General features: G+C 52.9%; 9 protein-coding genes across 9 annotated transcripts; 5 read left to right on the top strand and 4 right to left on the bottom strand.

Annotated features, from left to right (window-relative positions):
- Nucleotides 1–1013: 1013 nt before the first annotated feature.
- On the top strand, nt 1014–1523 carry G6M90_00g009870 (uncharacterized protein; the record flags this gene model as incomplete). The annotated part of the gene is made up of 2 exons (XM_014694043.1): nt 1014–1187; nt 1257–1523. 2 exons carry the CDS (start codon nt 1014–1016, stop codon nt 1521–1523), a joined length of 441 nt encoding a protein of 146 aa, XP_014549529.1.
- An 805-nt stretch (nt 1524–2328) lies between these two features.
- Nucleotides 2329–4095, bottom strand: MFS2_1 (MFS siderochrome iron transporter 1; the record flags this gene model as incomplete). Its single annotated transcript, XM_014694044.1, has 1 exon — nt 2329–4095. The coding sequence occupies one exon, from the start codon at nt 4093–4095 to the stop codon at nt 2329–2331; it is 1767 nt and encodes a 588-aa protein (XP_014549530.1).
- Nucleotides 4096–4890: 795 nt separating this feature from the next.
- aes (Acetyl esterase) lies at nt 4891–5934 on the bottom strand (the record flags this gene model as incomplete). Its single annotated transcript, XM_014694045.1, has 1 exon — nt 4891–5934. The coding sequence occupies one exon, from the start codon at nt 5932–5934 to the stop codon at nt 4891–4893; it is 1044 nt and encodes a 347-aa protein (XP_014549531.1).
- Nucleotides 5935–6637: 703 nt separating this feature from the next.
- G6M90_00g009840 (uncharacterized protein) lies at nt 6638–8139 on the bottom strand (the record flags this gene model as incomplete). The annotated part of the gene is made up of 2 exons (XM_014694046.1): nt 6638–8040; nt 8109–8139. 2 exons carry the CDS (start codon nt 8137–8139, stop codon nt 6638–6640), a joined length of 1434 nt encoding a protein of 477 aa, XP_014549532.1.
- Nucleotides 8140–8949: 810 nt separating this feature from the next.
- crmA (Isocyanide synthase-NRPS hybrid) lies at nt 8950–14149 on the top strand (the record flags this gene model as incomplete). Its single annotated transcript, XM_014694047.1, has 6 exons — nt 8950–9367; nt 9456–9841; nt 9901–10654; nt 10727–10779; nt 10834–11256; nt 11330–14149. The coding sequence occupies 6 exons, from the start codon at nt 8950–8952 to the stop codon at nt 14147–14149; spliced, it is 4854 nt and encodes a 1617-aa protein (XP_014549533.1).
- A 700-nt stretch (nt 14150–14849) lies between these two features.
- Nucleotides 14850–16619, top strand: MFS2_0 (MFS siderochrome iron transporter 1; the record flags this gene model as incomplete). Its single annotated transcript, XM_014694048.1, has 1 exon — nt 14850–16619. The coding sequence occupies one exon, from the start codon at nt 14850–14852 to the stop codon at nt 16617–16619; it is 1770 nt and encodes a 589-aa protein (XP_014549534.1).
- An 811-nt stretch (nt 16620–17430) lies between these two features.
- G6M90_00g009810 (uncharacterized protein) lies at nt 17431–18328 on the bottom strand (the record flags this gene model as incomplete). The annotated part of the gene is made up of 2 exons (XM_014694049.1): nt 17431–17833; nt 17886–18328. The coding sequence occupies 2 exons, from the start codon at nt 18326–18328 to the stop codon at nt 17431–17433; spliced, it is 846 nt and encodes a 281-aa protein (XP_014549535.1).
- Nucleotides 18329–18790: 462 nt separating this feature from the next.
- Nucleotides 18791–20299, top strand: pnk1 (Bifunctional polynucleotide phosphatase/kinase; the record flags this gene model as incomplete). The annotated part of the gene is made up of 3 exons (XM_014694050.1): nt 18791–18884; nt 18943–19932; nt 19989–20299. 3 exons carry the CDS (start codon nt 18791–18793, stop codon nt 20297–20299), a joined length of 1395 nt encoding a protein of 464 aa, XP_014549536.1.
- Nucleotides 20300–23054: 2755 nt separating this feature from the next.
- Nucleotides 23055–25042, top strand: qa-y_1 (Quinate permease; the record flags this gene model as incomplete). The annotated part of the gene is made up of 3 exons (XM_014694051.1): nt 23055–23332; nt 23502–23675; nt 23812–25042. The coding sequence occupies 3 exons, from the start codon at nt 23055–23057 to the stop codon at nt 25040–25042; spliced, it is 1683 nt and encodes a 560-aa protein (XP_014549537.1).
- Between the last annotated feature and the right edge of the window lie 2 nt (nt 25043–25044).

Below are 25044 nucleotides of genomic sequence, written 5' to 3'. Positions count from 1 at the left end.
CTTAATTATCAGACAAATGGCACATGGGCCTATTGTACCTGGTATCTTGAGTTGACAAGATCAGAGGGTCAATGCGGCGGTTGAATTGCTGCCAACCCCAGATCTGTCCGGAGACAAGTCTGGCGTTCCCAAACTGGACAAAACTGGGCGATTCAAACAAAGAGGACAGCAGAATGGTAATTACGCTTGACCAACTACGCACTTGGCGCGGGGTCCATCAATGTTGACATGGATGTTGGTCTTGTGTTTGTCGTCTTGCCCAGAACTTGCAGCATTGCGAGCAAACACCCACAGGATGGGCGTCACCACCCATGTATTTCACCGGTTCGTATACCTTGTAGTTTTGATGTTCTACCGTGGTGTTGAATAGGTAAAGGACCTTGACATGTCCTTCTAGGAGCCAAAGTTGCAGAGCAGCAAGATGCTCCCTCACGCTTGGGAGCGAAACTCCCGCGGTAGATTATCGTCCAACAGGCCAATTCAGGTACTACGAACAGCATGCTCATCTGACCGACAACTCATCCCCTGCCATATATGGTCGCATTGAGGTCTATGCGGGTCTGAACTTCGGGCCGTCGTTGTTGGTTCAAAGCCGTCCAACACGTCAAGGACGTCTGAGCATTTCCACTCTCAAGATTGGTGGCAACCAAGGCTACCAATACACACTTGGTAACTTCTGCAGCCATGGGAAATTTCCTGTCCATCACTGGAAAACCTGAATAGGTTCAATGTTTCGTCTCCATTGATCCGTCATATCATGAAAGGGATACCGGTGGCCTCGGACCATACATGGGCCACTTGGACCGTCCGGCTCAACAGTATAAGTGCCCAGTATCCCTCCTCTCAAAGACACAAACCATCTTCTCTCGCATCTTCACATAAACTACAGTCACTCCTTAGCCAGTCACTCCTTCAAGTCACTTGCATAGCCTTACGCCATCTCTTTTGCTTAAACAAGCCACCCCGTTTCTTACCTCGCGTCTAATAACCAAGCCTTACTTAATCTTATCAAAATGAAGTTCATCACCATGCTCGTTGCTGCCCTTGCCGGCACTGCCTTTGCCGCCCCCTACAAGAGATCCGTCCTCGGTGAGGTGACCAACGTCCTGAGCGGTGTTACTGCCAAAACCGGTGCCAGTCAGCTCGAGAGCCAGCTCCAGGGCGTGTTTGGAGGTTCGTTTGCTCAGGTAAGCTCGACATGCATTCTATAACACTGGTAGAAGGAATCTAGACTAACACATTGATGCCGTCGGTAGGTGGAAAAGGCCCTTGGCGGCGTTCCTCTGGCCAACAAGCTCCTGGATCTGATCCACGGCGGCCTCAAGCCTGCTGCTGCCCAGGCCATCGGCCAGGCCCTCGCCATGGTCCAGTCTGGCCTCCCGATCGACGCTGTCAATGCCTATCTCAACAAGGCTACCGGCGGCGCTGTTGCAAATCTCGAGAACACTCTTGGCGCCAGTGATTTGGTCGGCGGCCTGACCGGCGTCACCGGCTTGGTGAGCGGGTTGGTCGGCTCCGTGTAAGCGAGGAACCGTGAAGGATTGCGACACGTGTAAAGCGGTGCATAATAATGAGTGGATTGTGTTTCCATGTCAGATATGTTGAATGAGTTTGATTCTGTTGGGGACGGTGCTATAGTTGCATGTATACTACATATATATATATATATATATATACCACTGCAACAGCCCTTGCACAGCCTTGGACCTTGCTTGCTGTGCAATTTCATGTGAATGCGATACCTAGGTCACTACAAACGTCAGAGGCATGCTCATGTGAAAGATGGAGGGACTCTAGCACATGACACAGTGCTATCATGTGTCTGCTTGAGTCTTTATTGTGCCGATTGCAGTGGGATACACCTTGCGGGAAAATAATCCTCGGGGAACTACTCCATCTTGAGTGTACAATACAATGATTTACAAAAGGGAATTGATCTGTAAAGATGAACTTTTATCATGTGAAGAAATCAAAAGTCGTCAGTCGAAGAAAATTGAGTAATGGAGTTGTTTTTCTCTTTGGAGTTCTTCTCTGCAGTATATACATGCTACCCTAAAGCTTGCGGTGTAATTATCCGCGAAAACTACTATATCAACCACTCGTTACTACTCGGGCTTGATAAGCTGACTGAATTGTCATGTATTATTGATGCTCTCTATTTATTGAATACATATACTCACACTTGTCGCTTTATTTGCGCCGAGCAAGACTTTTACTTTCAACAAGTTCAAGCTGCTGCCACAAGTCTGCATCTCTGATACAAGTACCCGTACAGATGCCAAAACTCGTACTCGCTATGCGCCCATAAAAAACACAAAGATCTCAAGCCTAAATGACCTGTCCCTTGACCTGCTTCAAGTTCTTCACGTCAGTGTTTCGCCAGATGGCAACCGCAGCAAAGCCAACAGCCCAGATAGCCGTACCAGCAGTCAACATCATGGACTGGGCGTCTGAGTAGGCGTGCTGAATCGCAGTGCGTGTAGGCGTTCCTATCGGGTAACTAAGCTGAACATCGAGCGCGGCATAGATGCTGACGAGATTCGGCAGATCTTCCGGCGGCAAATACTCAGCAAGCTTGACGGGGAAAACAGCCTGCCAGATAGCACCGGCAACGGTGAGGCCGATGGCGCCGCCAATGGATGAAAACATGGACAGGATGGCCATGACAACGGCAATGTGCTGGTGGTCTGCGGCGGACATGGCGGCAATCTGCGGCGTCATGATGATGATGCCAGCGGCAAAGGAGATGAATATCTGACACATGATGAGATAGCCCACGCTCATGCTTGGGTCCCGGAAGTAAATCATGAGCCCCATGAACAGCGTGTAAACGGGGATGGCGACGTAGAGCGTCATGGCCTTGAAGCGGCCGGTATACCGAATGGCGACGCCGGCGGCAATGGAAAACAGACTGCTGCCGAGGCCATATATCTGGACAACGTAGCTGGCCTCGGTGACGCTGAGGTCCTGGACAACCTGGAGGTACGAGCTGAAGAAGCTATTCCAGCACCAGAAACTGATAAAAAGCACGGAGCCAAGCACGCACGCGCCGACCATGTTGCGGTCGAGCAGCAGCGCGTAGGGGATAAAGGTGACGGGGGCAAAGAACCTCTCCCACACGGCAAACAGGGCCAGCAGGACGACGCCAAAGACGAGCAGGCAAATAATCAGCGGCGACCGCCACCCCAGGGCCTGCTGCGTATACAGGTTAAAGGGCAAGAGGAACAGCGCCAGGCCGGCCGTGATCAACAAGAGGCCCACGGCGTCAAACTCGCGACAGTAGTAGAGGAGAGACTGCCAGGGCGCCCTCGACCCGGCCCTCGGCTTGATGACGCCCTGCCTCTTCGCCTTGAAGTAGTTCATCATCAGCAGGACGAACAGGGGGAGACACAGGACGGGCACGATGATGGCCAGGGCGCCGAAGCACCACCGCCACCCGGGGCCCTCGAGGAAGCCCTGCGAGATCGGGCCGCCCAGCCACGTGGTGACGATGTTGGGCGACGCCGTCAGGGCCGTCATGAGCGCGCGGTTGCGCAGGGCCGTCGTGTCGGCGACAAAGATGTTGACGCTGTAGAGCAGGGCGGCCGTGCCGACGGTCCAGAAGACCTGGGCGGCGGCGTACATTTCCACGCTCGTCGTCGCCGCCATCATGACCAGGCCGACGGTGACGACGACCAGGGACGCCATGTAGCCCTGCGGCCGGCCGAAGACGTCGAGCACCTTGGCGACGGTCAGGTTGCACGCGCCGCCAAAGATGCTGCTGAGGATGCCGACGGTGGGCGTGAGGGAGTGCTGCTGGAAGGCCGACGTCACGAAGGGGTTCAGCGCGGCCTCGGCGGCCTGCTGCGTCAGCATGATGAAGTAGACGATCCAGATCAGCACGTAGGCGACTATGAGGCTGGTCTTGGACCAGACCGTGGCGATGGCCTCGACCTCGAGGACGCCGGCTTGGGCCTCCCTGTCGGATGTTGCGCCCGCACCGTGCTCCGGCTTGTCGAAGGCATTGCTGACATCGTGGACGACTCCGTCGCGGCCCTTTTCCATATATTCGTCGGCGTGGGCCGGCATGGGCCGCGGGTGTTGAGTCTCACTCATGGTATGATGATGGGAGCAGGCAAGACGACTTGTGGCATAGACAAAGACGAGGGCTGGGGAGTGAAGACACTTTCAAATTCAACCATCTAGAGGACTATGTACATGATAGTTCCATGCGTGCTTGGTTATGTACGACCTTGGGGGGCCATCTCCCTCGAGGACGCTGGCCCGAGCTGCGCAAAGATAGTGTTGAGCAAATAAGCAATAAACTCGAGCATTCCCACACCAGTGAGGGTGGATGAACGGCACTGGATAAGCAAGTATCTTGCTCAACTCGAGCAACCTTGCATCTTGTTGATACGCCATCTGGTCTTGGCCCAATTCCCCAGCCTTTTTACCCGGACGACTGCCAAGGAAGGACAACCGAAATAGGGGGCCTACTGATGCCGGTTTCGAGCACGTTTAGGACGCAATGCCTGTATAACATCGATAGCATCTTGAAAGGATGAAACGTCGAGGATCATCCCGTCTATGGCTGGCTATATCCGAACCCCAGCGGAACGTTGGGCGTCAAGTTGGAGGCACAGGGACGATCTGTAAGCGCGTTCCCGCTCGATCTCACCGAATATTAATTAGCTCAATCTAACTCACTCGGCCCTTGCTGTGACATTCCAGGGTATTGATTGGAGGGTGGATACGCCCCATGAGCTTAGGTGCTCGGAACATTGATTGTGTCAAGTCAAGTCAAGTTGTCAAGTTGTCAACCAACACAAACACCAAGACCTGCCAGATGCCTCTACAAATCAAGTTACAATACAACCTCACCATCCCGAAGCCGAAGCCCGCTCCACACCCTCATTGCTGCACAATCCTCCTCAGCCAGGCCTGCTTCGACGCAATGGCGGCGCGGATAAGCGCCACGCCAGGGTTATCCATGCCATCAAACAGGTGAAACGCCCCCGGCCAGACATGCAGTTCGCACGTCGAGCCGCACCGCCACATGTCCGCGGCAAACCTCACAGCCGGATCGCGAAATACCTCGCACTCACCAACGTCCACGTAGGTCTGGGGCAGACGGGACAGGTCGCGCTCGCGGGCCGGCGACTGATACGGCGAGACGCCGGCGGACCCCCGGGCCTCGTCGCCGACAACGTGCGCCCAGGCCGCGCGGTTCGTGACGCCGCACCACGGGCTGCCGTACTCGAACTGCTGGTCCGAGACGCTCCGGCAGCGGTCGTCCAGCATGGGCGACAGCAGCATCTGCGCGCGGACGGGCGTCGCGGGAGACTGCCTGTCCCGGGCCATGAGACACGTCGCCGCCGCCAGGGCCGCGCCGCCGGACACGCCGACGACCACCATGGCCGCCGGGTCGATGCCCAGCTGTGACGAGTGGCCCGACGCCCACGCGAGCCCGGCGTGGCAGTCCTCGGCTGGGCCTGGGGCGCGCGTCTCGGGCGCGAGGCGGTACTCGACCGACAGGACGACGCACTCGATGCCCGCGAGGAGATGGAGCAGCTCGTCGACTCCGGCGAAGCGGTCGCCCGACACCATGCCTCCCCCGTGCATGTAGTACACGGCTGGTAGCGCGCCCGACGTGGGCTCCTTGGGCGCGAACGCGGACACGATGACTGTGTTGCCGTCGGGCCCGGGGACGCGATGCTCCGTGTGCTTGAGGTGTGGCCGCCCGTCTGTAATGGTGCCAGCATTGTACGACGGGGCTTGGTCATCTCCGTCCGAGGATGGCAGGCCGCGCATGAAGCCGAGATCCAGTTCCTCGGGGAGCAGGTATGAGTCGATGATGGGTGCGAGCGTCGGGTCGATGGGCGGGCGTGGCATCCGGATTCTAGAGTCCAGCTCCGCCGCCTGCGAGTAGCCGTAGGGGTATTCCGGTAGTTTCATGGCCACTTCTAGAAACGGTGGAAAAGTCGGTGGGCGTTGTGCTGCGCTGGCCAGGCATCCGATGGGCGGTTGCAGCAAAGTAATAGTTATCTGGTCGACGTGTGGAGGCGTGAGATGGGTTGCCGAGTAAGGTGCGCATTTTTGCGTCAATATCCATGTGGATACGTGTACCGGACTATCCTGGCATGCCTATGATGCTGTGCAAGAGACTACGTGCGTACCGCGTGCCAGGCATCGTGGGTGCCGTTTCTTTGTTGGTGAATACCATCGACATGCCAACTTGGAGATTCTCGGCCAGGCCCTGCGCTTAAGCAACCCTGGCCGCTTCCCCATTGGTACTCGCCAGTATGAGATATAAGCATGTTGAGCATGGGTGTTAACCGCAATTTAGGACTTGGGCTGCTACTCCGTACACATGGGATTTCCGTCTGACATCCAGACCGGGCTCCCGGGAACCCAGACGCCTCAACATGACCAAGCCCACGCCTGTACAACCCCGTCACATCTTGGCAAGTGTCCATGTGAGTACTCCGTATCCCATCGTTGTGATACATTGCGGGAAAATGGCCATGGCGGCCGTCAGCCAAATCTCTAATACTCCGTCGTCTGACACCCAACAAAGAAAGCTGACGCCCTTTGTTGAACTTGTACAACCTCCCCTAGCAAACAAATGTGGCAACTGGTGCTTATACTACGACATGAGTCATTGATACCTGTCAAAGTACTTCTTGGTTCCTCGCAGGATACCGTCTAGAACACCATCCTCAACAACACCGTCCTGCCAGCTAAAGCCTACCGTCATCGAGCCGTCCCCCCCGGTGGCGATGCTAACGGTGACTGCGGCCCCAGAAGCAAGAGCACTTCGACTAAGCATCACCCTCCCTACCTGCCAAAGAGGAGCACCCGTCTGAGGAGAGGACGAGAAGACGCCAATGTTGGTCACCTCAAAGGCGGCGTCGCGCGGCTTCCCGAGCATGGATCTGCAGACGACGGAGAAGTCTGGGATGGTTTTGAGGACGGCAATGGCGGTATAGGGCTCACCCGTGGGCGATACATTGCCGAGATAGTCTCCCAAGGCCCCGGATACCTCCCGGGCCCCTGGCCAAATGTCCGTTGACGAGCCGGAAGGGCTACTGCTGCTGCTGCTCTGATGCGGCCGCGTAAACGACACCCTGGTGGCGTCAAAGTACGTCCCGATGGCATCACGAGCAGCGTCGCCAGGCAGGCTCAGCCACGGCCGTAAGCTGACGGGGATGATACAAGTGAGTGCGTCCTCGGGCTCTGGGAGCGTCGTGAACAGGACCGACGCCACGATGGACGACAGCGCGGCCGTCACCGATGTCTCTTGCCCCTTGCACTCCTGGAAGAAGGCTCGAGACACGCCCGGCGAGAGGCAAAACGACGCCCAGCGAGACCTGCAAGGCATGCGGATGGAATTGGCGGTCCACTCTTTCCGGGTCTTGCTTCCAGGGCCAGGGGGGTTGGGATGATGAGGTGGAAGTGGTTGAGGGTGCAGGTCTTCGACCGGTGGGAGGACCGAGACTTTCTCGTCCGCCGTGACCCTGGACTCGGCCTCGGACTGTGATGACGAGGAGGAACACGCGGCTTCCAGGGCGGTCTGGAACGCCTTGTGGAAGACGAGGCCAGAAACTCCGTCCCCGAGTGCGTGATGGTAGATGAAGCTGGCTGTGAACTCTGTCTCCGCCCCGGGTGCTTGTAAGATGACGAGGCGCCAGAACGGCAAGGTGCCATAGTCGGACTTGAAGTTGGTATTGTGCTGGTCCTCCAGGATGGCATCTAGTTCCTTGTCGTCGCCGTCTGTACCGGCAGCCAGGGGGAGAGAGCGTTGGAGGAAGTGAATGCTCTGGTCGAGATCAATCGAAGAAAGAGACGCAAAGTAACTAGTATCTGGGGTGTCCTCGTTGACAGGAATGGCAAATAGTATGCCGTGTTTGCGGATCACATCTCTTGCCGCCGAGTAGATTACACGGCGCAGGTCAAATCCAGCCGGACAAGTAGACCCGGATAGAGCGTAGTGAGCTGAGAGTCCGATGTTGTTGAAGAAACCCAGGTGGTGGCAAGATGCCGAGACTTGCTCAAGTTTGCCTGTAGAGCCGCATTAACTTGGGAAGTTTGGCATTACGTCGCAGATCTACTCGGGGGTATCAACATACCCAAAGGGCGTAGCTTTTCCAGATGCCGCATCGTGGTCAGCGAGGACTGCGACCGCGCGAGAGAAGCTTGATTTCTGAATTTTAATAGTCGGATACAACGTCAGGGTTGTGCTACGAATGGCTGCTCTGAAAACATGGTGAATGGTGTTTGTGATATACCAGAGATTTTTGACGACTTTCAGCCCAAGCCCGTCTTACATCGGGTTCGAAGCCCAATGGCGGCGAATTACTAATGCCAAGAATGGCTGGTCGCCCTGCCGGAGGGATATTAAGCTCATTTTGTTTTAGAAATCCCAGGGCTGCATGTATATCCTTCCTCTGCCGGGGCTACTCCTAGTCTCCTACTATCATTTGCCTCAAACGTGCTCAGCCGAATCCGACCAACTCGCCATGTGTCAGATGGCCCCGAGGCTCACCACAGTTAAATCGTTATGTCTCACGATGGCCCATGTGTCACACCTAGGTGCTCCATTGTAAGGGTTTCTTGCTCAGCCATGTCAGTCATCATCGGACACGGCTTGCCCGGCTCGCTTAAAGACCTCTCGCTATTCCTTGGTCGGCCTTTCTCCCTCAGGACGGACTGTCTTATAAAAAACAAGTACCGAAACATCTTTGCCTTTTTGCATATACTATGGAGAGTTCCCGTTTCAGTCCCATTTAACTGTCCGGCCGCACATCTGCCTGTGACTGCTGTCACATCTGCATAAACCAGGACTTTGCCTACCCACCGCTTTGCCAATCAGCAGTGCACTGATGTTGGACAATACAACCTAAACTGAGTCAAAGCAGTGGATCATTACTCAATTCTTCTAGTACAACATCGCAATTGGCCGTCGTCAACATGAGGCGTAGAGACGATCTTCCCAAACAAGACCTTGTTGGGAACGATCAGGGCTCCTTTCCCATCAACTCTTCAAAGCCCAACGCTGAATCGGAAGAGATATCTCGCCAAATCTTGGATATCATCGTCGAGTATGCCCTGAACAAATTCGACGACTCAAAGGAGCGACTGGCCAAGGGCGCAGACACGTTCCTGTCGTCTATACACCACTTTGTTGCTGCAGGGACCCGGGTAGAAGCATGTCTCCCCGCATTTCCCTTCAAGTCTGCCAACAAGGTGTACAAGGTTCTTGGTAACCTGCCGGACAAGGCTGAAGAGCTGGCTCTCTGCCGGTTGAACACCATGTGTACACGCATAAAGGAGGTGTACCAGCCTGGCGCGCAAGTCACCATTATATCGGATGGCATCACATACAATGGTGAGTCTACAATGCGCAGAAACACGTACAAATCCATTTGAGGAACGAGGAACAATGCTGATACAGTGACATTATGTCTCGTAATTAGATTTGTTGTGTATATCGGACCAAGACACGTGGGCTTATGGAGAGGCTCTGCGAAAGTTGGCGGCCCAGAACAAGTTCAGCTTTATCAACTTTTCCAGGATGAAAGACCTCCTTGACTTTCCCTTGCCCCAAAAGATGACCGAGATTACTTATGTTGCCAACTGCACTACTTTCCGCCGCTTGCTGCTGAACAAGTACGGCAAAGCTGACCTCGATATTGACCATGAGATTGCCACGAATCCCGATACGAAGCTAACCTACCTCGGGTACAAGAGGTTTTTGGAATCTGATTTAAAGTACATCTTCCCCAGGGGGGCGGATAGGACTGCAAATAGTTACAGAAGGGATTGCAAGTATCTCGCCAAGCAGATGTTGATCCGAGGCCATGTAAGTGAAGCCGCATCATCATCCCTTTCAGCACGTCACTAAATAGTTGCCCCTCACAGGCCTTCGCGGGTGCTGTCAAGAACGCCTACCCCAATCATTTACGGCTCTCAATCCACGAGTCGGTGGCTGGCAACAAGGTTTCCATCTGCCTACTCAACACCAAGACCGGGTTCACGACCCCATGGCACTGCAGTGTTGCTCAGCTAGCCGATGGGGAATGGATCAGCGCCCCCATGGGTGAGTTCATCAAGGATGATAGGCTGGAGCTCATGTACATGGATGGCCAGCCCAGCTACTTCAAGGAGAAGCCCCGGGAGCCAGACGCCCTCGGCATCAGTGAGGCGACAGCAAGCTATCTCCAAGAAGCCAGGCCTCTCAGCGCAAGTGGCTATCTCACCGGAGCATCTACGCCCATTAAGACTTCGCCTGGTCGTCTTTCTCTCACACCTCCAGCAACCGAAAAGAGCAGTGCGGCCACCACGCCCAAGACGCCGTCTCCTCGGACACTTTCATCTTGCAGTCGGGACGCCGCTGCCGAGGATGAGTTGAATAGTGATTTGTTATTGGAAAGCAATAATGGAGCTGCTTCGATTCCATACGGAAAGAGGCTCATTCCTCAGATCATGGACAGCTTGGCTGTTGCCGAGCCGGACCGTACTGTATTCTCGCTGACGACATTGTCCGGCGGCTCACCTGAATTCAAGCAAATATCTGCTCTCACGTTCACCAAGGCTGTTGACAAGACCGCATGGTGGCTTCACAACCGTGTTGGCAAGCCCGAGTCTGTCCTACCTATAGGATATATCGGACCACGTAAGTTGAGCCAGATTTTCCCCGATACTGGTCTTGCGTTGCAGCCATAGCCCAACTCTCTAACTTTCAAAGATGACCTGCGACATATTTTGTTGACCTATGCTTGCGTCAAAGTTGGCTACGCAGTAAGTTTTGCTATCAAAACATAGAATCGCCCGGCTAACTCTCGTCAACCACAGGCCTTGTTTCTATCACCCAAGAACAATACCGAGGGAGCATTGGCGGTCCTTGAGGCAACAAAATGCAGCATCTGGGCTACCGCGGGCGAAGTCTCACCAGTGCCCCTGGTTAAAGAAATCCTGCGGCAACGTCCCATGGATGAGCTGCAGCTTCCTTTACTCGATGAGCTGCTTGATGTCGATTCGGTTGCGCCGTTTCCCTATACCAAGTCGTTCGAGGAGGCTGTCGACGAGCCGTTTTGTTTCCTGCATACCTCTGGGAGTACAGGGGTGCCGAAGCCTATTCCGTGGTCTCATGGCTTGATCGGCACCATGGATGCGGTGCGACTGCTGCCGCCTGTTGATGGTGATGACAATTTGCTGCCATGGACATCTGACTGGAGGTCAGGCGATACCATCTACTCGTCATTCCCTATGAGCCACGTATGTATACCCGTTCGCCTTTCTTCTTAACTCTAAAACGATACATGCCTGGTGACTGACCGATGAAATACAGGGTGCTGGTATTATAATGGACATTCTAATGCCCGCCTTGTTCGAGTTACACTGTGTCTTGGGACCGGCGGGCGTCTTGCCGAATCTCAATGTCATCGAAACTCTCGCAGAGCATGCCAAGATTGACATCTGGAGCATGGTTCCGTCTCTTGTTGACGAGGTTGGGGAAGCGCCCGAAGTCTTGAGCAAGCTGAAGCCGTCCAAATTCATCTGCGCATCCGGCGGTCCCGTCAGTCCGATAAGTGCCAGCAAGGTAAACGACGTCATAAGAGTGCTGAACTTGACCGGTACAACAGAGGGTCTGTTTATAGGAAACCTCGTGACCTCGAGGGAGGACTGGCTCTGGTTCTGCTTCCATCCCTACTCTGGGTTTGAGTTCAAAGAAGTCGAGGAGGGCACATATGAGCATTGGGTGCATCGCAACCAACACTGGCTCTTATTTCAGGGCATCTTCCACACTTTTCCGGACAAGGACTCGATAAACTTGAAAGATTTGTACACGAGACATCCTACCAAGCCGAATCTATGGGCTTTCAAGGGACGAAGCGATGACCTGGTGGTCTTGTCCAACGGCTACAAGATTACCCCCTTGGAAACGGAAGCTCTTATTACTACTCACCCTGCAATCAGCGGGTGTCTTATTTTCGGCACCGGGAAGCCGCAGGCAGGTCTGCTTGTAGAGTTGAAGGACCCCTTGTCGAAACCCGACAGTCTTCTCGACAGCATCTGGGAGACGGTCAAGAAGGCCAACTCCCTCTCCAGACACAGAAACCAGCTGCTGAAGGACTTTGTTACTTTTTCAGAGCCCAGCAAGCCTTTTATTCTCACGGATAAAGGCACTGTCAAGCGCACTGCTACCTTGGCCCTTTACGCCGACTACATTGAGCGTTTCTACGATTCTCGCAACGAAGATGTTGCGGGCAACTTCCTCGTCGACCTGGAATCAACTACATCAATTCAGACTTGTCTCCGTGAGATTCTCACATCGTCACTCCCCGACATTCAGGAAGTACCGTTAGATTGGAATCTGTTTGATCTCGGGCTGGACTCCCTGGGCGTCTTTGCAGCCGTCAAGACTATTCGGGCTGCCACGGGGTTGGGAGAACATGTTGCTCCTCGCCATATCTACGCCAATCCCACAATCGCCAGCCTGTCTGCTACTATTGCACGCATAGCGGATACAGTGAAGACAGCAAACGAGTCTGTCCCACACAATGATGACGATGGGGTCTTTAAGATGCGAAACATGATTGCCAAGCACAAAGCTCGACAATCATTTCCCTTGAACGCATTGGACTATGTTAACCCAAACCACGGCATGGGCCTTGTGTTTTACTTTTCATTACAAGAAGGAGTCAGCTGCGAGCAAGTATTTACAAACTTGCAAGAAGGTCTGAACCGGACATTCGATATGATCCCGGCTCTGAGCGGCAAGATGATGAACCGCTCGGAGCAAGAAATCGGGTACACCAAGGGAGACCTCTGCGTCACCATTCCCTCTTTACCCATGGCGGCGTCTGTCCGCAACAGACTGAAATACAAGGATCTCTCCAGCGTTCTTCCGTCGTTTGCAGAGCTGCGAGAAGCGGGATTTGCACCGTCCGCCTTCAAGGACAGTCTTGTTTTGCGAGACGACCCCTTCCCCAAGATGCCCGCCGACATCTTCGCCGGCCAGGTCAACTTCGTTTCAGGGGGGTGCATCATCGCCGTCGAGCTAAATCACTGCTGTCTCGACGGCCTCGGCGTCATGGTCGCCATCAAGGCTTGGGCCGAGAACTGCCGATATCTCCAGGGCGACAAGTCGGCAACGTGCGATTGGTACGACCCAGAGAGTTTCAACCACAGCCTGCCCGAGATAATTCACGAGCAGGAAGGTTGGACTCGGCCTCTTGACGAAATCGACCCGGGCACATGGGGCTTTCTGCCATTCTTCCCCCCCGAGGACGAGTCTCCCCGCGTGGCCGATGAGAAGAACTCGATGGCTATCAAACCCGTCGTTCGGCAGGAGGCGCCAAACGAATGGACTCTGAGTCCTCGACCTGTATTCCCCCTGCACTCCGTATGGCCCCTTCCTCGCGCTGAGAGATGCCTGAAGACTACGTTGTTTTCGATCGGGCCCGACAAGCTGGAGCAGATGAAGCAGGACGTCGTGGCAGACCCCGAGGCCAAGGGGGTCATCACGTCCATCAGCGACATCTTGCAAGCCTTTTTCTGGCGAGCAGCTATTCGGGCGCGATACCGCGTTGCTACGGAAATTCGTAGACAAACCTTTGGTCCTGAAGACATGTCCATCCTCGAGCTGCCTACCGACGGCCGGCCCTACTTTTCCTCACTACTACCATCGACTTATATGGGCAGTCTTCTCATCTTGAATCGGTCCAGCATGCCCATACGAGAACTGTGCTCTCCGGAGACAAGTATCGGGCAAGTTGCGTACCTGTTGCGTCAGTCTGCCGCGCGCATCACCCCTTCTCTCGTGCATGATGCATTCACGCTCTTGCAGTCTCTCCCTGACCATGGCAGATTCTCGACTGCAAATATGGGCCTCGAGCACATGCACGCCATGATATCCAACATGATGCTGTTCCCAATGAGCGAGGTTTGCTTTGGAGACGGGTTCTTCGCCAACCAGGGTTCCCCTGAGTCTATGCGGCCGCAGATAGAGCGTGGCAACGGCCGCTTCAGGTTTCTTGTGATTTTTCCCATGAAGAAGGATGGGGGGGTTGAGCTGGTTTTGGGCACGCACCCGGAGGAGTTGGACATGCTGAATGCGGATGAGGAGTTTACAAAGTACGCGGATCTCGTGGATACTTGCTGCTAACTACGTTTGGGTCATGTACACGATACACGGAGCGAGGGACTAGACTGTTGGGCGTAATTTATATTTTATAGTTTATTCAAATAAAAGTGAAATAAACATGTTACAGATTCTGTATGGTTCCGGGCGAGTAAAAACTTGAAATACTGAAAAGGTGTCATGGACAACTATACCAGTATAGATCGTCTTCCGGGTAGAGCTCCCAGGTAGTCTTCAACATGTTGTGTAAATCACCCCGTCTTCTCCGACCGTGGTGAGATTTTCTCTCAAACGTTCCGGTGGCTGCGGTGATACAATTCCGTATACAGTCGGACTCGACCCATGCCGCTTGAGCAAGTTATGCTTATCTTGGGTGATGTGAGCAAGTTTTACTCCGCCATTCCTATTCCCACTCCCCACGCCATGAGCTGAGCTGCCCTTTGCATCCCCCAACTCACAAAAAACAGGCAGCGTCAACAAAAATATCGGGGAGAGTCGTAGTTTTAGCGAGGCTAGCAATAGCTATTACTGTGCCTGGCGTCTGTTGAGCCCCCCCCCCTTTTCTCCCTTGCTCACTCACTCGTGCATAAACTTGCTCGCGCAGGCACCTCTCCACTCACCAGCAGATTCACATTTGACAGCCTTGAGCCTTTGACCGGCCACCTCACTTGTTGGTGCTGTTTATTCAATCGAGGCCTGCTTTGCCGCGCAAAGCGAGAAGAGCATGGTGTCGGCCGTCAATTCTCAAGTTGGCACACAACCCAGAGCCTACGCTGCCCTCGACAGCGACGAAAGCTCAAGTCTCCTCAGCGATCACGATGTCGATAGAAACGATGATGGCAATGAAGACGCCATTCGGGCTTCTGACATTCAGTCTGGTGTGCAGGACGTCGAGGCCATGACGGTGGCATGGACCACTAGCGCCCTGGTCTTTGCCTACGTGATGATATGGCTCACTTACTTCGTCGAGGGCATGTTGACTGGCACCACGGCTATCCTAACGCCCTATGTCACGTCTGATTTTGCCAGGCACTCCCTCACACCAACCGTTGGTATCCTGAGCAATGTTATCGGCGGCGTCACCAATCTCACTCTTGCCAAGGTCCTCGACGTCTTTGGCCGGCCGCAGGGATACCTCTTCTGCATAGTTGTCGCCGTGGCTGGGCTTATTATGATGACCCTATGCCGCAGTATCCAGGCGTACGCCATCGCTCAGGTCTTCCAAGTAGTTGGAAACAACGGCATTCTCTATAGTCTGACCGTCTTCGTCGCCGATACCTCTTCACTGCGCAATCGGGGTCTCATGCAGGCCATCGTGAGCTCTCCGAATTTGATTACCTGTTGGCTGGCTGGGCCGATATCCTCTGCGTTCCTGAACGGATCCAGCTGGCGTTGGGCGTTTGCAATGTTCACAATTCTCGTGCCGTCTATTACGCTCCCGCTTTTCGGCCTTTTATGGACCAACTTTCGAAAAGCCAAGGACCTGGGCCTTGTGGCAAAAGGCGACAGCGAGAGTGACCGCACCGCCTGGGAATCCCTCATTTACTACTCTCGGCAGTTCGACGCCGTGGGCCTCGTTTTGCTATCGGCGGGTGTCGCGGTGCTTCTTATGCCGTTCAACGTATATGCGCTTCATGGTTGGAACTCCCCGCTTGTCGTCGCAATGCTGTTTATTGGCCTTCTCCTCATCATTGCATTCGCCATCTGGGAGAGGTATTATGCCTCCATCACTTTTATACCGTTTCCCCTGCTCCTTGACCGCACTGTTTTAGGTGCTTGTATTCTGTCGGCTACGCTATTCGTTAGTTTCTGGTGCTGGAATAGCTTCTTCAGCTCGTACCTGCAAGTTGTTAATGACCTCAACGTCGAAAACGCTAGCTACGTCGTACAGTCCTACACAGTCTGCTCGGTTCTGTGCGGCATCATGGTCGGCGCCTTGATTCACTGCACTGGACGGTTTAAACCAGTCTGTCTTTATATTGGAATCCCGCTCAGCATCCTCGGTTCGGGCTTGATGATGTACTTTTGCAAAATTGAAAGCAGTGTTGGCTACATCATCATGTGCCAGATACTGATTTCTATTGCTGCCGGCACTATTATGGTCTGTGACGAAGTCGCCATTCTGGCCGCCGCTTCGCACCAACATGTCGCTGTTTGTCTCGCAGTGTTGGGGATGTTTGGTAACATTGGCGGTGCCGTCGGCCTGACCATTGCCTCTGCAATCTGGCAAAGTGTCTTTCCTAATAAGCTGAGGGAATACCTTCCTCTTGAAGAGCTCCCTAACCTGGAAAAAATATATGCCAATATCTCGACCCAACTGTCTTATCCAGTTGCCTCCCCGGCACGCCTGGCAATTCAGCATGCGTATGGAGACGCTCAGATGAGGATGCTGGCTGTAGGCACGTCGGTTTGGGTTGTTGGCCTCGTATCGGTCATGATTTGGCGAGACATTAATGTGATTGGAATAAAGCAAAGCAAGGGCCATGTTTGGTAGTCTTTGTACATTGTCCAGGATGGTTGCCTCATGGAGGACTTTATCTGATCATTGTTTGCATCGATATTTGAGCTAAAGCTTTGGATGACCTCTCCTGTTGAGAGCACAAATATAGCGATAGGTTAAGTAAATAACCGTAATTTCGCGCATATTGAAGGAGCTTTACAGCTGAAGTATCGAAATCTCGTATCAATTCTCAAAAACGCCCCGACACCATCAATGTGGGCGTTGCTGTATATTAGTCAATGCTCTTGCCTCCAACCGAACACAAGCTAAAATCTTCTTCGTACTAAATGGTAAAGAAGATTAAAGTCTGACTCTGACACACACCGAGGATTCGTTGGTTCAAATTGTTGGTAGAAATCTCGAAAATAGTTCACCTAGCCAGAAGACACCAATCAAGGCATACACGACTCTTGTGAAGATTAGGACTATTGCGAAGTATATTTCTGGTGCTTGTGTTATTGAATGACTGAAAAGTCGGACGGGCGAGGGATGTAAGTTGAAATGGTTTGACACGATAATTATTTAAATCCTATCTACCTTTTAACTGCCAATTAGGCTTTGCCACCAACGTTATAATTGATGGGGTGCTATTTGAAGCCCCTTGTGATCTTGATGGCCACCGAGGTAGCTGTCCTGATAATGTCTTCTAGTTCGAGGTAATTTGAAGGGCGGCTGCATCAATCATATCGCATGGAGCAAGTCCAGCTTATGCAACATGTTGATCTGATGAGCACAACCGGCTGTTGTTACACCTTCGAGGCGCCACGAAGAACTACTTGTAGTCAGGGTTCTCACGTAGTTGGTATTAAGCCTTGCCTAGCATAACCTTCTGGGGCAAGGCTTGGATCCCTTGCTGCTGTTGGGCTATCCGGGTATCATGGACCTTGCGGTCAATTATCTTGAAGTCAAATGCCCCCTCTAGCTCTCCCCGAATCGACAACAATTGATCTTGAGCTAGTTTTATGTCGTCTGGTTTATTGTCTTGGACAACGTGGGATTTGACTAGGAGGATCCAGCGATTTTGCATGTCGACTGGAGTTACAGCATCCCAGGCCGGTAGTGATGTGAGAGGACTTGGTTGCTGGCCACCTCTGGACTCTAATGGCGCATAATCGCCAATCGATCTCAGGAAATACTGTCGAGTAAGACAGAACTCTATTTCTTCTCGAAAAAACCTGTAATTTTCCTCCAGTATTTCGGTTTTAAACCTGGCGCATGTCAGCTGGGCGGAAGTCTCCCCTAATCTGAGACCCTGCATACCTATAATTATTATCTCGCATAATTGGCAGAAGCTTCTTCTGCTCCCAAATTTCCACCATTTTTCTTTGAGTAAGCAATGGTCTTCCATGGGGAGGATCTGGGAAATCTGCCCATCGCAATACACCAGGCATGCTGTCCAAATCCATAGGTGCCGCAGAGGGGCCCATGTCTCGGTCTTTAACAATCTCGTATCTAACCTGAAGGATACATGACTGGCGGCTGAGGCTTTGATGAAGCTCTTTCCATAGTAATGCCAGGTCTTTCCGTAGGGGCTTATCAATGGATGACTGGTTTGTGATGCCGCTAGGTCTTGGAGGCCCTTGCAAGTAGAGCACTCTGTTCACAGTCTCCCAGGGTGACATGGCACAGAAGCCACTTAGGACAGCACATGCTGCGTTGAAGTCCTTGTCTTCAACCAAGGCTGTGAGGAATAGTTCGTACATTATGAGGAGATGGCGATGTGCTGGGTATACGCGAGGACGATTTATCAAACAGGCGGCCTCAAGTACCGAGGCGAGTATCCTTGGCGAAAGAGTCACGTCTGAGCCGGGCAATTTGGGAATAGGCCTGCTCGAAACTCAAACGCTCATCTAAAACAGGGAAAATGTCATAGATGTTCTCGGTTTGCATAAATTCGCCCTCTGTTGCGTTAGATCATTATCAAGATCAGATCGTGAATGGTCCACGACCCTAGGCTGTTGTGGGACAATTTACTTGCCCACCTAGCACGTGATCGCGCGTTAAGCGTCTCGCGTGCAGCCGTTTTGCTCACGCGCATCCTGAATTTTAGACAGCAACTTCATCTTGTACCACATTGGCTTGGTTTAATGCCACTGATTGACTGCAATTATATTTTGCGTAAAGCTTAGCCATATGATACTTTGCAAGAGTGCGATTTTCATAGCATGGCGCCATCACATTCTGCTAGCAAACGGAAAGCTGGGGAAGCACCCATTTCGCCCCCTCCTATCAAACGGTCTCTGCAGAGCACAACGACTAGTAGGTATTCGTATACATGCAGGTCCAGTGACAAAGATTCACTGACTGAACTGCTCAGAGTCAGCGGTAGCCAACTTTTTTACTCCAACTTCACAAAAGCCTAAGGATCGAACGACTTGGTCTGAACGCGGTCCGAATGACGATGTTCCTGCCACATTGCTAGTCGGTCGATATGTACCTGAGGCACACAATTCCGGGCAGAAGCCCAGAAGAAAGATTGCAGCATTCGACTTGGATTCTACTTTGATCACGACCAGCTCTGGAAAGAAACATGCGAGTGATGCGACAGATTGGAAGTGGTGGCACCCACAAGTTCCCGGGATTCTCCAAAAATTATACAAGGAGAAGGACTATCAAGTTGTCATTTTATCCAACCAGGGAGGAATGACGTTGCATTTCGATCCATCATATAAAGGCCCAAAGGCAAATGTCCAGAAGCGAGTTACCGAATTCAAGCAAAAGTGCAGTGCTATTCTCAACAGTCTTGATATCCCGATAAGTGTTTACGCCGCAACCGAAAGGGATATTTACAGGAAACCTAACACAGGAATGTGGAAGGAAGTTTGCGAAGACTACGACATCCCAGAAAACGAGGTCGACTTGGAACACAGCTTCTTCGTGGGCGATGCGGGCGGTCGAGTTGCTGGTCTCAGCGGTTCTGGTAGTGAGGGTCTCGTGGCAAAAGCCAAAGACTTCAGCTGCTCGGATAGGAACTTTGCCCACAATGCGGGAATTACTTACAAAACTCCAGAGGAATATTTTTTGGGGGAAAAGCCAAGGGACTTTGCTCGAGATTTTGACGTCGCACAATTTCCATTTGACGAGGCGGTATCTTCGTCTGAGGGACCTTCTAAAGTGTTTGAAAGGAAGAATGAAAAGGATGTGGTATTATTCTGCGGGCCACCGGGAGCTGGAAAGAGCACATTCTTTTGGAGGTATCTCAGGCCATTAGGGTATGAGAGAGTCAACCAGGACTCTCTTAAAAGCCGGGATAAATGTCTTCAGGCTGCCAGGGAGTTATTGTCTGAGGGAAGCTCCGTCGCTGTTGGTGGGTGTGCATCACGGTCTCGATTGTTATGCTACAAAGAGCTGACAAAGTGCTAGATAATACGAATGCTGACCCTGAAACACGCGCGTTGTGGGTGGATATTGCGTCCAAAGCGAAGGTCCCCATCCGATGCGTTTGGTTCAAGACACCGCTTCATATTTGTGAGCACAATGATGCAGTTCGAGCTCACAATCAGTCGTTAAATCCGGAAGCAAGGCAACGCCTACCAAAACTAGCCTTCACGGGCTTCGCCTCGAGATATAAAGCACCACAAATCAAGGAGGGGTTTCAAGACATAGTAGAATTAGAGTTCAAGTTCCTTGGGACGAAGAAGGAGCATGATATCTGGGCACGATATTGGGCGTAGCTGCAAGCTCGGGAGATGAACGTGAACCACGGGCGTCATGTGTCATTGTCTGACGCATAGGGATCCTTGCATCCGTTGCTTCCAGAACCACATGATTGGCGAAACCATTTTATCTTGTATGACAATACACGAGAATCAGTTCAGCGGCTCTCTTGGCAGTGTCTGGTAATGAAATGGCGGTAAGGTCAGGTTACCAGACATAACACGAATGCCGACTTAAAACTGCCCTGAATTGGCGAGGTTTATTTGCAACGACGAACCCTGCAACTAGCGAAAATGAATCGGATAGACTTGAACTGAAGTTGAACCGCAACGGGGCAGTAAGCAAGAGGGGACAAAAGCGGTTCCGTCCGCTGCCTGCCTCCGAAAAACTTGGCGGATTGCCGGCTTGCCCGACGGCATCTGTGGTGGCGGACGGAATCAATCCCACTTACGTGATGGCTTGCAGGCAATGGATGCGGCTCGAGTCTGGGCGTACATGGTCAGATGCTTCTCAGTTGATCGTCACGATCCACATTAAGCATCAATATTTGCAACTACCGCTGTCTAATAGCTGGATATACGAATTGACTATTCATAACTGACGAAGGTATTCATTCCGCACACGAAACGATGCTGTCCAAGTCATTAATGACAAGTCATCGCAAATACAGGCAATACATCCGGAGCAACAATATGAATGGCATCAAGGAATCGCAATGCAGCATATCGGAAGATTCTGTGTACCGTATGATGCAATTTTGATGTGTGCCATAACCTTATTGCGGCAGAATTGCAACTCTGGCTTTTTTAACTTGATGAAATGGAAAGCAGTCATTGCCACCCTCGAAGGTTACGACAGCGAGTCAAGATGATACGGACCATTGGTTATGCTTGCCCTGGACTTACCACCATCATGCACCAAACCCGGCAGTGGCACCACTCGAGCACCAGGGCTTTTTACCCTTTGTTCTAAAGTGATTGGTGGTTTTCAAAGGGGTTCAGGTATTGTTGGATTGTGGGCAAACCAACTTCCCCTCACCCACCTGGAGCCAGGGGTCAGAACCAGCAAACTGGTCACACAACTCATCGGCAACCCACATCCCACAGGCGCTTTCCAATAACGTCATTGACGAGACAGGGCAAGCGCTGCGTTGCGCGCCCTGTGGCGGAGATGGGACGAGGGCTGTTGAGAAAATAGTTGCTGGCTAACGACAGACCTGGATGTCGGACGTTGGCCGAGATATAGGTTTCTTAACAATGGCGGCTTGCGATGCCTGACGGCCTAGATGGTGGTGATGCGGCTCGTCACCTCGTGTCTACCCCCAAATCGGAGGGCTTCTTCGTGGGGGGGTCTCTTGGCGACGTGGGGAGCAACCATGCGGCTATTTGAAAGCAGCAGTCTAGTGTAGAATGGCGTCGGTCTGGCTGTCCGGGTTGGATTATCCCTGGAGTAAAGAGGTGGATTGTGCGGAGACGGTCGGGACAGTCAACAACAAAAAAACATGATGAGAGATGTCCATGGGAAGCCCTCTGGAGACAACCGGCAGATCACCACCGACTCTGGGCTTTGCCCTTCTTTCTTCTTTCTGGCACCTTTCATCTGACATCTGACTGCAGAGCTAATGTCTAAAATTGGAGAAGACAACAAAGTTGACCAATGTAAAACATCGTCACCAGGACCAGAGTCACATCGCAGTGTGTCGCGCCTCGTGGAAGCCCACAACCCCAGGTGTGAAGGTGAACAAAAGCGACGAGCAGCCACCGACCTCGGCTGCCCTGCTAAGACGAGCAACTAATGCATTCAATTCATGCGGCTGGACATTTGGAACCCGCCATGCTTCGACCCACCAGACCAGCGTGGCGCCCCGGACTGCTGTCCGAGTTCTGTGTGGGTTTCGAAAATGTCCGGTGTTGTGGTGGCCTCTCTCTCTCTGCGAATACCATTGTTGGTATTTCGCCCCCGACCTATTTTGAGTCAGCTGGCGAACTTGAGGTGGATTTGTGGCCTCATGCCGGCGGACCATGAACCATGCCGGCAAAATCGCGCGCGGCGCCGCCACGAAATCTGCAGCCCCTAGGAATGATTAGAGTTTGTTCTCGAAGCAGGCAATGCCTTACGGTACATATGTATGCTCAGCATACGATGGACACACCGACAGACCAAAGCACTTGGATCTTTGCCTGCTAGTACTACTACTAGTCAAACAAGCATGTGTCGGTGCATCAATGGCCCGCCCCCTCCAGGTCGTCTCTCATGATCGTGTGCACCGTTTACCTTTGCATCCCTGGATAGTCTCGTGTGCTTCCCCCATCCTTTGATTCGGCCCTGTTACGGTGGCTGAATCTGCGCCCAGTTGCCGACTCGGGTATTGAGCAGAAGCTAGGAGTACCATGGCTCTGGCCGTCTTGTGAGCCTCTGGAACTGGTTTGCCGCATGAGAGAATAGACCGGGGTATATATGTCCAGTCCGGCTTGTTCATTTCTCCACGGTTAAGGTTATGCTTTGGGAAAGAGGTTGCGACTTCGGTCATTCGGGCCTGTTTCGTTCCCCAGACCCCAGAACGCGAAACCCCAGACCCCAGAAAATTCCTCCAATTTACGGAGTGCATACATATATGAAGGTCACAACACCCGCCTACCTGTCGCCGCGTGCACCGTTCTTCGTTGCGTCTTGTCAAGAAAGCGTCTCTGTGGTTCTGATTCTAGTTTCTCCTATACCCCAGTCTTCGACTCGTCTCATCAACCAAGAGCCTACCCAAAGCACCGCAGCATCATGGCAGGCGGTGTGAAAAAACCCGTCAACATCTTCCGCCTTGGGAACCTTGGGGAACCCGACGGGGTCTTCAATTGGCGCCTGTGGTTTGCCGTGGTGTCCTTTGGTCTTCTCGGTGCTGCTCGTGGTATTGACGAGGGTCTCATCTCCGGGGCCTTCAACTCGCCTGATTTCCAGTCAACCATCGACTACAAGTCCTTCTCTTCTGTCGAGCAAGCCAACATCAAGGCCAATGTGTCGGCCATGGTGCAAATTGGTTCCGTCGCCGGTGCTTTGATGTAAGTATCCGTCTGTCTCCCTTTGGCTTGCATGGTTTGTGCAGGACGCTGCAGCCGTGGCGTCATGTGCGCGCGTGAGCTGTCTGGTTTGCACCACGCGACAGCTTTTTTGAAAAAGAGCGTGGACCATTTGGCGGTGCGCATTGGCTGACATTTTGACAAACCATAGTGCTTTCCTTGTGTGCGATCGCATCGGCCGCATCATGGCCACTCGGTTCCTCTGCGTCCTCTGGGTCGTCGGCATCATCATCTTCATGATCGGAGGTGTCAATGGCAATCTCGGCGCCATCTATGCGGGGAGATTTATTGCAGGCCTTGGCGTGGGACAGACCCCTGTCGTGGGGTAAGTTACAACGCCTTCTTTTCTTCCTGGTCATGGATGGGCTCGTGGTGTTGAGGTGCTCAGCCTCCTCCGCCGGGCAGCTCTGTCGGAAGAGATTCATGTGTATGAATTAATTTGCTGACGGTTTGTGAAATAGCCCTATTTATATTGCCGAAGTCGCGCCCGCTTCCGTTCGAGGCCTTTGCACATGTTTCTTCACCGGAGCTGTTTACATCGGCATCGTCTTGGCATACTTCACCAACTATGGCTGCAGGCTCAACATCCCCAGCTCAAGCCACAATCAGTGGCTTGTCCCCACAAGTTTGCACATCATGATGGCCGGCATCATTTTCATCTTGACCTTTATGCAATACGAATCTCCCCGCTTCCTCGTCAAACAGGGCAAGAATGAGAGGGCTACTCATGTCATGGCTCGTTTGCGCAAGCAGGCGCCCGATGGCGAGTACGTCACGCGCGAAATCGCAAGTATTCAGGCCGCCTTGGACCATGAGCTCGAAGCCACCAAGGGGGTTGGCTGGGCTGGCAAGCTCAAAGAGATGTTCCTGGACAAGAGCAACCTCTACCGTGTCTACCTCGCCACCATGGTCCAATTGCTGTCTCAATGGTCCGGCGCTGGCTCCATCACCCTCTACGCACCTGATCTGTTCGAGATTCTCGGCATCACCGGTAGCGAGGAGGGCCTTCTTGTCACTGCCGTCTTTGGTATTGTGAAGCTTGTTTCGGCGGTGCTTTGCGCCCTCTTCCTGGTGGATGTCATTGGCCGAAAGCGTGCGCTGCTCACTGGTATCACCCTGCAAGCTATCTCCATGATCTATGTCGCTAGTTTCTTGACGGCTGTTCCTGAGCTGGGCACTGTCAAACACTATGTCCTGCCTGCTTCAAAGGTCCCCGCCAGCCGTGGAGCCATTGCTATGATCTATGTCTCAGGCTGCGGATGGGCTCTTGGGTGGAACTCGATGCAGTACTTGCTGACTGCAGAGTTGTTCCCCCTGAGAATTCGTGCTCTGGCTACCTCGTGGGCCATGACCCTGCACTTCGCCAACCAGTACGGCAACTCTCGTGCTGTCCCCAATATGCTGCTTCCCACTTCTGACGGTGGTATCTCACCCATGGGCACTTTCTGGTGCTTTGCGGCGGTCACCATCCTGGGAGGCGTCTGGGTCTGGTTCTCTGTTCCTGAGACCAGCGGCCGCACCCTCGAGAGCATGGATCGCCTGTTCGATCTCCCCTGGTATAAGATTGGTCTGCATGGCAACCGGGACGCTGAACAGCAGGACATGGCTTATAATGAGAAACAGCGTATTGCTGAAGAGACACACGGCGCTGGACAGCACATTGAGGAGAGGAAGACCACGACGGTTGCATAGAT

This window comes from Metarhizium brunneum, chromosome 1, assembly GCF_013426205.1.
Source record: "Metarhizium brunneum chromosome 1, complete sequence".
NCBI classification, from domain to species: domain Eukaryota; kingdom Fungi; phylum Ascomycota; class Sordariomycetes; order Hypocreales; family Clavicipitaceae; genus Metarhizium; species Metarhizium brunneum.
The sequence above is the reverse complement of the archived record's forward strand: the minus strand, read 5'-3'. Positions and strand labels throughout refer to the sequence as shown.